Genomic DNA, 13,148 nt, shown 5'->3' with positions numbered 1-13,148 from the left:
TGCAAGCTTTATTTAACATCACAGCTGACAAACATATGGAATACTCTAAGTCAGATACACAAATTATTACATTTTGATGTCACTAAAGGGAAATAACCTGATTTATTAGTAGTCCTGTAACACAGCATACTTGTATTGTCAGGTTACTGATGTGTATGTGAACGGGGAAACCTGGTTATTTTAATAAGCTAATGTTTGTGAGTTATGTAAATGTGCTCATTGTCTCTCTTGTCACTGTAGTTCAGCTCGGTGTGGCCACTCTGCTGCCATCTACCACAAATCCGGTGCTCTGCTGTTTAGATGTAGAGAAAACTGTTGCCGGTGTACGTGAAGCGATGCCAGTTTCAGGTTGTCTGAAGTTACTGTTGTTATCTCGGGTCATTACTACTACAATATCGGGAAGATCAGGAACCTATTACCTGGAAATAGCAAGTTCTTTTAGTTGTCTGTTCCTTCCTGATACCTAATAAGCCATGATAAGCCCTAATCATCTGTGAGAGATAGAAAAGTTAGGCTTGGAGGAACCTACAGATGCGCTGATACAGATAGATTCAGTGGCTGTGTGCAGTCTTTCTCCGTTTTAGTCATTTGTTTTGAGTGACCTTAAAACTCTTCCCCGATTCACCTTCCTGTCACTAAAGAACAGATTGTTGGTACCACAGTGTCCTTTTGAAGTTTCTCCTCTGAAAAACTGCTCATGTTATTTTTTCCCCCAGATTCCTTAGTTCTTTTTCCACAGACTGTGAATTCCCAACCACATTTAGAGCTCTTTCAGCTCTGGGAAAGAATAGCTGTCTGATTTTCTCCAAGCGTAATGTCTCTATTTGTTGAAGTGGTTTGTTATATTTCGGTGGTTTGGATGCTGAAATTATGGATTTAAGACGTTAGTGAAATATCCAGTTACCCTGCATGTATAGCTTGAAGGACAGCGGCACGGCTGTGTAATTGGATTCATTTTAGTGAGATGATATGTCGGGAACGGTCATCTCCTGCACGAGGCACTTCAGATGTGAGATGGCGGTCATTTCTTTGTCTTCTGTCATTGGTGAGGAAATGAGGAATTAATGTCAAATCTATACGATAAATGAAATTGTTAGCCCTACGGAAACCCCAATTTTAACATAGAATGATTAGTTTTACACAGGTTGTAACCTTGTGTGTATGTGTGTTAGCTGTAGTTTAATCTACAAGCTGTTTAAATCTGAAAGACATCCAGGAGTGTTCTCTTTAAAAAATAATAAAAAAAAAACTAACTGTAATAATTTTATTCACTAAAATAATAAGCTTAGTATAATACCAAAAAATATAACAAAATAATAATAAAAGTTTATTATTATAAATTTTTTATGAATATTATAGTTAAAAAATATTATTCTATTCTATTTTTATTATAAAAAATAATGTATGTATAGGGTTTTAGAATTTGTATAAATGTATTATTATTATTACTTTTATTAAATTACATTTCAATTTATTCTTTGGTGAAAAATATTTTAGGATTTTAGAATGTGGATTCTATTTGATACAAGTATAAAATGTTTTTATTTAGCTTGTGTGTGTGTGTGTGTGTGTGTGTGTTTGTTTCTATAGACTACCAGAGAAGCGCATCTGTGTTCAGATGACTGTCGCGTCAGTCATTAGAGTCATATTGTGAGCCTTTATTAAATGTGCTTCTCCCTCTCCTGTTTAACTGCAGTGGAGCTCACTTACACACACACACACACACACACACACACACACACACACACACACACACACACACACCCCATTACATCATCCAGCTGTAGAAGTGAGAACCTCATTTGCCCTACTGTGCCGCGAACCGTCTCTCTCAGACTCTGAGGGAAGAGTGTGGGTTCTCTTCCTCACACACTCATGCATGCAAACCGATATTATCAAGATACGGAAGAGAACCTGAACCCTGGTCTTCTCTGGTGTTCAGTGCGGTTTAGAGAAAACCATACGGTTACTGAAACCTCAGCCCTTCTGTCCGGCAGCACTATGTCTAATTTTCCCAGCCTCCACATTTAACTATAACTGAAAATTCTGTCCAGTTTATCTTTACTGTTCAGTCCTGGAGAACACTGCTTAAAATGACCTTTTCCTAACCCCAACGATTTGCCGATCCTGAGCACCAATGACAAACATCTAATCTTGTCAAATGTTTAGTAAGTGTTACCGCTTTCATAGTATAAAGTCCTTGTGATCGCGACTCTCGAAAGTGAAAGTAAAATGAGAGCACCCAATCGAAACCGGTTTCAATAGCGGCTTCCTGATGTCCGCTATTTAAATACAGACGCCTAAATTTAACCAACAATATAATTGCGAAAAAAACTATTGTATTTTTTTTTATCGTCCCATCCCGTAGGCTATTTATTCCCTTTACGATTACTGTAGTCCACTTCGTTTCCTTTCTGAACATGGAACTGGGATGCGGCTGGTGTCAGCCATTGGCAGTGGACGATGGTATCATCTGTTGGCCTAACCCTAACGTCCGTAATGCTTTACTATGAAGTATTGTGCAAAACCCGATTCTTCCAGCAATTGTCCTGCTCTGAAATCATGAACTAATACCATATTATTTCTTAAATTATTTACATGATTTCTTTCAGATAATCCATGAAAGAAATGAGAGGAAAAAGGTAAATTATGTAATCCAAGCAAGGTTATGTTTTCATGATTGGGAGTCTAGGTGCTCTGAGAGACCAAAGTCAGTCTGCTGGCTATGCATGACTAACTCAGCTTTGGCACAGACTCGTAAAAACCTAGTCAACTCAAACCTGTGAATCATAAAAACAAATGAACAGAAGTGATGATGCTTCATCCAGGTTGCTGCTGATCTCATGCAAAGAGCTTGAACGAGGTCCAGTGCTCGAGGTGGTATCTGCTCATGCCAAGAACAGAAGAACAAACGATGATGTTTTTTTGGATTGAGAATGTGAAATTGATATTCATGGGCCTTAAATGCACTTAGATTTTAGTTTGCAGGCCTTAGATGCAAACTTAAATTTCAAGAAAACAGAGCATGCACAGAATGCTAACCGCCAGACCAAGGCTCTGATGATGATATGCTTGCATGGATTCTAAATTCTGTTCTGTCATTTTGTTTTTCAGGATTTCGTAGGAATGAAGAGATGAAGGCAGTGGAAGTTTTGCCCATTCTAAAGGAAAAAGTGGCCTTCTTGTCAGGTGTGTTGTTGATTTTTAGTGCTATTGTTGCTATAACTATGTGTCTTTTATATGTCTAGTGGTCATAACATACTTTCTCAGAAGGAATTGCTCTACATATGGTCAACAAGAGCGTGTATCTTCAGCATTTCCAGAACAGAAAAGCATTGTTTTAGTTTGATGAAAGTTGTAAAATGTTCATAACTGTACACAAGAATAATCCAACAAGATGGTATTGGCTTTGACTTTGTTAAATAATCAAAATTCTAAATTGATGAATTCATAAATTGATTTTCAGTTTTAATTTTCAGTTTATCTTTTTATAATAGCCTGTAATATTATTATGTGCTCTTGCCATTTCTATTAGTTTTTGTTTTAAATAGTTATATTCTTCAATTTATAACTATTTTAGTTTAAGCAGTTCTAGTCTTTACATTTACATACTTATTTTATTTGAGTTACGTTTTTAGTTGTTGCAGGTTTATGTCAAATATAACCACCCTTTATCACAATTACAAGACAACGTGTTTTTGACCCAAAATAACTTTTACTCAATATTACTGTAACTTCTCAAAATATTTTTAGTTTGTGTGTCATTGAGGCCTGACACATAATTTGATTTAGACTGTAAAAAGCTGTCCTTCTCTCTCGCTCTCTGAGCTTCTGTTTGGCTCTTTTAGTCATATGACTAACAGACCAGCACTAAAATGACTCTGAAACAAAGGCTACGTCTCCATAGGGATGAGTAACCGTCACAAACATGTCCCATGATACAACAACAAGCACAATCAACAGGCGTGAGAGTGTGCTTAAAAAATAAAGAACTGAGCATAGGAACTGAATCTGTAGAGCCCCAAGTGTGAACACACAGCGATTTCTGCATAAGCATGCAATTACGTGCTTTTTATTTATTTATATTTCTTAACGTCAAAGGATAAAATGGATTATCCTATTACAAATACACTCCATTATTGAGATTCAGCACATTCGCTGGAGAAAATCCTGATTGATATCCCAGCTGCTCAGTGAGTTGTGCTGGAGTTGAGGCCTTTTGGCTTAGTAACACAACCTGTATGAACTGGAGCCGTGAGAGGACGATCAATGGGAGCAACACATTGATTACTTATTTCTCAATGCTAATAAACTGGGGTTTGGTTTATTTGGTTTGGTTAAAGTTGAATTGTGATATATTTATGCAGGTCTAAATTATCTTTACTGTTGATGTTATATTTTTAAAGGCATATTTTACCCTAAAACTGAAAATGTTGGGTAAAATAATAATTTAAATGGGATTGAAAGTACAGTGTTGTTTTGGAACTCATTGACTTTCATTATATGGTCAAAATCTATTTTAAAAAAATCTCTTGTTTTCCTCAGCAGAAAAAGTTAAATGATGACAGCATTTATTAGAAATTACATTTATTAGAAAAACAAATCTAGGTAAGCTAGTCAGCCTCACTAGTTGTTGGAGGTTGGGTAGTCTCACATAGCCAGGCCTTCAGATAGACAGCTGAAGGTCTGGAATCTATGGCAGCTTTCATTGGCCAAGGCCCGCCCATGAGGCTGTTTGACCGACATGTCAAACAACCAATCACAGTTTCGTTCAGCGTCACGTTTCGGGGTGTGGAAATGTGTGTAAAACTCTTGGACAATATTTTAAAGATTCTATGCAGCAAACATTAAATATTTGACGTACTTTTGAATATACAGCGTTTCGTTGATCCTGAAAAGCGCTCGTCGTCACAGTTGTAAACTCGACAGCTTTCTTCTTTCGTGAGGGGGTTTGGCACCACATCATTTTTGTTTCCAGGTGGAACATTAAAGAACGAGACACACATGTCTCCCCGAAATCCTGTATAATTCAACCAACCCAGTGACGACTTCTACCCTCCAGAAGTGTTGTGTTCCATATGCATCAGACGTATAGCCAACGTTTCGTGGGTGTGACGTCGGAGGCTGAGACTAGATGTTGGGTGACTTATTGACCACCCTGGCCCACTGATCTTGACTCGTTTGGATACAATTATATAGTACATAAATGTACAGATTTCTGAACTTAAATTTCTACTTATTCAGTCCATTTTCCTTAGCACACTTATAAACTGAACATTTTTCCCAGACACTAAAAAGATCTTTCAGAAAGACTTATTTCAAGTATCTACCCACTTGAAAAGTGAACGGCAGCCGAGTCATTCAGAGCGATTTACAGTCATGATATCAAATCATGTAACAGGGTCTCGTCTTGAATTTTCTCACAGTTACCCCGAAAAACAGTCTGTGCTGTCATTCAGTATTACCTAAAGAAAGACACTGCGCTGAAAAACATTGACTTGATTTAATGGTAACAAGATTATTTCAATAATGAGTGACTGCCTGATAATATCAACAACAGCTCCAGTCCAGCAATGTGCTGCTTTTTACACCTCCAGTGTGTTTTATCCATGGTCCTTTTTTTTTTTATAGACTATAAGCTTTAGTCAGAGTAGAATTAATTAATGAATTTGGCATGAAAACAAGTCTGTACAACATATTGAATGAAGTGTAGTTTCTGCCCTTTTAGATTAGTTTGTGCCATATGCTCTTTTGTATGCCGTCTACTCCGAGTATAGCCTGATACAGACATTAAATACTAAATTACCCAAGGTGACAGGTAAATGTGCACCAAAATACAGAGTATTTGATGTTGGGATTATGGGATATAAGAGGCATTTTAAGTCTATTTCAGTTTTTATTTGCTTATTTAATGTCTTTCCCTTTCTGTTGACCCTCTTTATCACTCCTGCATTGTTATTTCTCCAGGGGGCAGGGACAGACGTGGCGGTCCAGTTTTAACATTCCCATCACGAACCAACCATGACCGAATACGACACGAGGATCTCCGCAGACTCATCGCCTACCTCGCCGGCATCCCTAGGTATTGACACACTCACTCGCTTCTCAGCTAGAACGAGCTCTGCCCACCAGGAGCACATGAACTCCTTCAGGATATTTTAAAAAACATCCCAGGATGCACCTGCTGGGCATTGTTGACTGCTTTTCTTTCACTATCCGTTCAGACTCATTAGTTCCTCTGAATCTCTCTGCAGAGCAGTCGTGCTCTATAAACATGGTTGTTTATGGACCCCTTAGTGCCTTTAGAATAAAACGCTAGCTATGAAATTATATAGAGTTTTCTTCTGTTTTACTCCTTTCTCTTCTCAGAATGGATTTAATGTCTGAGAGCAGAATGACTGGATGGTTTATCATCATATTCGTCATATTTAATAAAATATATTCCTTGGCCAGTAATCGCTCTATACTTTTAACAGAAGGGAGGGGAATAGAAAGCGAGAGATTTTATAGATATGAGAGAAACGCAAGAGGGGACGCGATAGGAAGAGTGGTATGTGGGAAAGGCAGCGTGGGCACGATCAAGAACCTGCCACAGTTCAGCCACTGCCAACAGATCTTCCTCCTCCTCATCATCCTCGCTCACAAACTCTGTCCCCTGCACCCACACAGTCACACAAGAGAGGGAGATCTGCTGTTACAAAGCAAATCCCCTAGAGAGAAAAAAGAGAAACACACAGAAAGATGGGAAGAGATGTATCACTGTAAAGAGAGCGAGAGAGCAGGAGCAGTCATCTTTAGAGATGGAGAGCAAGCGAGTGTGCAGGAAAAAAATGGGAGGGCGAGTGAACCAGTGAGCAAGACTGGGAGAGAGAGAGCGAGAGAGAGAGAGAGAGAGAGAGAAAGAAACCGTGTCGCATTCGCACAAGGCGGTGTGTTCATCTATAGCTCATCATTACCGAGAGCTCTTCGATCAGACACTTTCTGAGATGAAATCGGAAAGGCAGATGTTTGACTGACAGCTGTGTGAGAGCCACTCTGGATTTCAGAGTAACGGACTGATGCAGTCGGTCAGCAGCGCAGCTTATGTCTTTTAAGACAGGTAGAATACTGACAGATTGGATACTGAAGGCCATCAGCTCTCTGAAAGCAGCTCATTTCATAGAAATTTGCAGCTGTGCTTAATGGGTAAGCTCTGCCATGCATCCCTCCGTCTGCTCTTTTATATGTGCATTGATATATATATTTTTTTTGATCAGGAAAATCTTTTTTCCCCTTTATTTTTAGTTCCTCCAGTTGCGGTTGCTTTCGTTTCTTAGCTAGGAGGATGCACCATATATTATGTAATGCAAAAAGGGTTAAAGCTCATATTTTGTTCTCTATCTCTTTTTTTTTTTCTTCTGTCATCCAGCGAGGACGTGTGCAAACATGGCTTCACGGTCATCGTGGACATGCGTGGCTCCAAATGGGATTCCATCAAGCCTCTGCTGAAGATCCTGCAGGAATCGTTTCCCTGCTGCATCCACGTCGCCCTCATCATCAAACCAGACAACTTCTGGCAAAAACAGAGGACCAACTTTGGCAGCTCCAAGTTTGAGTTTGAGGTACGGTCATCTTTCAATCTCTTACTTGTAGGGTTGTGTTGCTGGAGGTAGATGTTGACGTCGTTAGAGCTTTGCTGTCCATCACTACATTAAAAAAAGTGATTATGTTTTGCATGCTATAATTAGTTCTGTTTACCATGATGATGTGTGTTAGCAGTGTTAAAATCTGTATTTTTGGTTGTCATCATGATATTAATTTTGAAAGAATTAAAGGCATTTCAGTGGTTGTTGATTACTAATATTTTAGATCATTTCTGCAATCCTCAGAAATGTCATGTGAAATGCCTTTCTCTGCTGCATTTTTTCGTCTTATTAATTAATAATCTGCAGATTTGTCTGTGACATCTGATCTGTGTTGGTGTGGGCATGTAAAGGCGGCTCTGGTTGTGTGGGAGTGTGTGGGTGTTGATGTTCTGTGTGTGTGTGTGTGTGGGTTAACTAGATGAATGTCAATGTGGATGCAGCAGAAATGCTTTTTCTGCATATTTTCTGCATTTGTTATATATTGAGCTGTCTCGATTGCAAGGTGTTGATTTTTTTATTATTTTGCTCCCAGAGTGAGTGGAAAGCTTTTTTCTTTTTCTTTTTTTATGCTTGTTTTTATTTGAGTGCAGCGGTGTTTGTTTTTATTGGACGAGAGGCTTTTGTGTGTGCATGCATTCAGTTTGACAGTGAAAGAGCACATGTGGAAAAAAAAAACATAGCTCATGTCACAGCTGCAGAAATTTCCAGTGCAGGAGAATAATGTTTTAGATCAAATGATAATTAGTTTCTCAAGCCACCATGAATAAAACATGATTACGCAAATATGTGATAAAGACCAATTGGGACCTGGTACGTTACAGTGACATCACTGTCAGTTACACGTCATGTCGGAATCACCGTAATTAAAAAACAAAACAAAAAAAACATCTGAGATTCTGCTTTGAGCTTCGCATCACATCCTTGGACTTGTTTCTATGGCAATGTTCATAACACCAAAAAGATCAATGTGCTGCTGTGATCTGAATGACAGTAAATTCTTCACTGCATCAGTTCCGCTCTATCTTCTCATGTGTAATATTGAAGAAAAAATAAAGGGCACCAGATAAAAGTGTTTGTAACAGTATATAAAACAGAAATTTGAAGAGATAGCCAAAGAAGCTACCTTTAACTAATGAGGCTGCTGCCATTAAGAACTCTGCAACAGTCAAATGGGAGAAATCTGAGCTTTCCAGTACAAGGAATTATATTTTTTGGATGTAATATGATTTCAAAAAGCCTTATTCACACTGTGAGATGATTCATTCCAGTGCTTTATGCTAGATGGCCTATTAGTATTAATTGGTACATATATGATCACAAATGGGATTTATTGCTGTTAAATCTGAGATGTCAAACAGTTTTGGACAGTAATTCCATTTTCTTTCTGCTAAATACTGAACATTCTGTTTGCATGGGGTGGGCGATATCTCGATATTTAACATATATCGAGATATTTTTTAAACACGGTATGGATTTTGACATATCGTATATATATATCGATATATTGTTTATATTTAATTCTGATTCTGCCACTTTGCTTGTTTGCGTTCCCCCTCCCCTCGCGTGTGGTCTCAGTGAACATGGCGGCGTCCGCAACCAGCCCGGATGCTACAGAACTAGTCTCAAAAAAAGGACAACTGACTCCATTATATGGAGATACTTCGATTTTAAGGTGTCAGATGAACAGCAGGCAGGTGTCTACTGTAGTGCCCTATGATTTCCACGATGCAGAAAACGCGGAGGGAATCACGGAATTTACAGTTTAACGTGGAATGTCACAGAATTTGTCAAATTTTGAATGAATTAATCAAAAATATGTCATTGCACTTAAATATATCAAATTGCGATATGGACTAATATCTGTAAATATTAAGCCGGAAAAGTCTATTTAAATATGAATCCTGCATGTTCTGCGTGTCTGTGTTGATGAATGGAGCAGAAGCACATCTTCGTTCATTACACACACGTGCTTGATGTTTTTGAAGTAGTTTTTGGGGGGTTATTTTTCCTGTAAAGATATTGAGATATATATCGTATATAGAGATATAGCAAAATATATTGAGATATAATTTTTTGCTCCATATCGCCCAGCCCTATGTTTGCATGTTAACTGCATCACTTAATGAACAAGCTATGCTATCTTTACTCCCATTGGTATTGGCCGTATTACTTTACTGCTCATTTGCATAAAGGTCAACTTTTCTCAGCTTTGTTGAGTTGTTGACCAAGTGATTCACCAGCATCAATAGCTATTGTTGTCCATAAAAATCATTAACTCTCATTGAAAATGAATAATTTCCAGGTACTTTATCACTGCCTGTGAGAACTCCTCGTAAAGTCAGTGGAAATGACTTAAATAATAAAAGTTTAGTAAAGTGATGTTGTAATTAACTAAAGCTAAAACTATTAAAATAATTCAGTTAAATGTATAAATATAAGATGCAAAATATCATGTTACTAGCTAAGATATAAATGCTTTATACCTGATTTAAAAGCATATCTATAATGTGTTTAATAATTGTTTTTTCATACTTTATTAATGATCAATTTATCATTTCTAAATTAAGTATAGCATTATTTACACACAAGTTATTAAGGAGTTGTCAGTGGTTCATAAGATCACTTAGAAATTGTAAGTAAATGATTAATAAATTATTAAAATGTGCATTCATACATCATTTTATTCTGACATATAGTAATAGTTACTTAGTGTTAATAAATGGTTTATTAACATGTATTTCTACTGTAATTCAGGGTTAATTCAGGTTAGTTATAAAACATATGTAGTTAGTTAACTATTTTTGTGAGCTCATCTAAAGTGAGGACTATTTATGCCTTGTAAAGCTTTTACAAATGAGATTTAAAGGCTGTTAATATTTGTATGTTCTGTATCACTGTGTTGTGTTTGTTTCCGTTTTTTGTTTAGAAGATAACTGAGCCTTTAAATATCCTTTATAAATAATTTACAAGGCATAACTAGTCCTCACTTTAGATGAGCTCACATAAATAGTTAACTGACAACTACTAAATACTACATTTCTTGTGATCTTATGAATCACTGGCAACTCCTAAATAACTGGTTTGTAAATAATGCTATACTTCATTGAGAAATGATAAATTGATCATGAATAAAGTATGAAAATACAATTATTAAACACATTATAGATATGCTTTTAAATCAAGAATAAAGCATTTATATCTGTATTTATAAACTGCTTATTACTGTCTATTAATGCTTTATAAATTATGAATTATCTATTTACTAATGCTTAATTAATGATTAATAGTGTGCAGTTATTATAAAGTGTTACCACTATTTTTACTAAATGTAGATAATTTAATAATTAATATAATAGATCATATTAAATAACTTTGTATCAGAAAGGCTCGGAGGAAGTGAGATTTACTTTGGCCAATCACAGGTCAGCATGCTCTTGTCAGTCGCATATATTCCTCAGTTTGCCATATTTGGCCACTTTTCTTCCCTCACAATACTGTGATATTGTGCATGAATTGCAGTGGGAGGATCTGAAGCGCTCCCTACCATCTGATGGTCCATGGAAGTCCAAACAAGTGTTAAGCACAACACATGATGAAATGTTTCTGGTGGGCAGGGTCAAGGAATTTGTCATAGGAATGGCTGCAAACTCTCATCTCGCCCACTGCTCATGACATGCCACATTTCTCATAATTACCGAACAACAAAATATGAGCAGAAGGCAAAAAAAGCAAATGCAGTCCATAACTCACATTCTTCTCATTGCATTTAATGGACTAATAGGCAGCGTGCTCATGTTGATGCATATCTGTCAAAGGCTGCAGATGGTTGTATGACAGCAGGAGTTGAATTGATGAATAGTTTTAGACCTCATTTACCTTGAATTCACAAAAGAGGTGCACACCTCCGCTCTCTCCTCTTTCAAGGCTTTGGTGAAGCTCGCTCCTGCACATTTGTTTTATTTTTTCTGTCCTCCCATCTATTCATTTGTAGAAAGGAGAACACTATTTTTTAGATCTCTTGGAGCACACAAACAAAATGTGATCAAGAAATAAATGAATGGAAGAGTGGAAGCACACTCATATACTCATACTAGTATTGTTAACTAAATCTAAAATCGAATCTCATCTGAAAATATTGAATTAAAATAAAAAAAGTGTGTTTAAATTGAAGTACTGATATTACTAAAATAAAGAAAAAATGACAAAAGCATATGAAAGATTAATCAAGCTTAAACTAAAATTAAAACTGTAAAAGCTAATTCAAAATATTAATAAATATTAGCTATACATAATATGAAAATAACATTCACTCAATTTCTCAAGCCTATTTCTGTGCCAGTTTTCCCAACCAGGTATGTAGTGAAATAGTGACATGCCATAAAAGCTACCTCTTCCATGTTTATTCCAGTTTTTTTCCTAACCAGTCTTGAGACACGAATGGACATCATGGGTTCAATGTTTAAGTTTAACTCGTTCATTGTAATTTCTTTCTAATGATTAAATACATGCATCTATTTTCATGAAAAATGTCTATTTTAATATAGGCCGACATATCAAAAAGCTTCAATAATGAATATCTATCATAAATGTAGTAATGAAACTGTCATTTATAGACTTGAGGCCCTTGATAAACTGCTGTTTTAAAATAAACAAAGGTACTACAATGTGTAGTAATTGTTTAAATATGTAAAAATGTAAACAGGGCAGTCATATTTTATAAAACAATTTTCATTAATCAATGCTAATACTGAAAAACAGGCTGCTGATAGAACACTTTATAGATTTCTGCTGCATTAAGGCCCATTCACACAAATGATGGAAGGGATAAATCATAGTATTCACTTACAGAACCATTTTATCCAGCTGATGAACAATAAAAACATTGGCAGCCAATCAGAATCCCCTCGACTTGAGCATTAACGAGGCAGATGTAACTGCAGCGTGTGCTTATAATAAAGATAACATTGTGCGACGATGTGGACCAGCGTGGAATCTTATTGGTTGAAAACAATATTGTTATTGAACATCAGGTATGCTCTGATTGGATATGGTTGTTATGCCACAGTTTTACTTTTGGCATGAATTTGTCGTTAAACACTTGATGCATGCATGGAGCATAGCAAAAACCAAAGTTGATTATTCTAATGATTTTACCAATTTGGTATGCATGCATAAACAGTTGTATACAGCTTACCAGAGGCTCTTTCCTGCTTCAGGTAGTTCAGAGCTGGTTTGTGTTACTGTGGTGCTGATGATATCACCCTATCTGACGCCCTCAGGCTTCATGCTGGGAGTCTGTCTGTCTCTAGGTAGTTTGGACCTCATGCGGTCCCTGAGTGCCTGTATGAAATTAGATTTATGCCCCCAGTTAAAAATAGCAGTCCCACCTTGCTGGCCATTAACGGAGCCTGGAATGGCTGCATCAATTGACATAGGTTTTAGGGCATTAGAAGTCATATTGTGCATTCTAGTACTGTGCATATTGATTAATTTTCATATTCCACCCACATCCTTTCTCTCTGT

The 13,148-nt window shown here is 36.8% G+C and overlaps 1 protein-coding gene across 9 annotated transcripts in view; it reads left to right on the top strand.

Moving 5' to 3' along the window:
- Window positions 1–13,148, top strand: part of trioa (trio Rho guanine nucleotide exchange factor a) — a 102,467-nt gene that overhangs the window by 39,523 nt on the left and 49,796 nt on the right. For all 9 annotated transcript variants that reach the window (XM_052584827.1, XM_052584824.1, XM_052584825.1 and 6 more), the window contains exons 3-5: window positions 3,115–3,189; window positions 5,968–6,082; window positions 7,409–7,601. In XM_052584827.1, coding sequence (XP_052440787.1) covers window positions 3,115–3,189; window positions 5,968–6,082; window positions 7,409–7,601 — 383 coding nt within the window. The remainder of the gene's footprint in view (window positions 1–3,114; window positions 3,190–5,967; window positions 6,083–7,408; window positions 7,602–13,148) is intronic.

The sequence above is a fragment of the Carassius gibelio genome, chromosome B19, assembly GCF_023724105.1.
Source record: "Carassius gibelio isolate Cgi1373 ecotype wild population from Czech Republic chromosome B19, carGib1.2-hapl.c, whole genome shotgun sequence".
In the NCBI taxonomy this organism is placed as follows: domain Eukaryota; kingdom Metazoa; phylum Chordata; class Actinopteri; order Cypriniformes; family Cyprinidae; genus Carassius; species Carassius gibelio.
The sequence above is the reverse complement of the archived record's forward strand: the minus strand, read 5'-3'. Positions and strand labels throughout refer to the sequence as shown.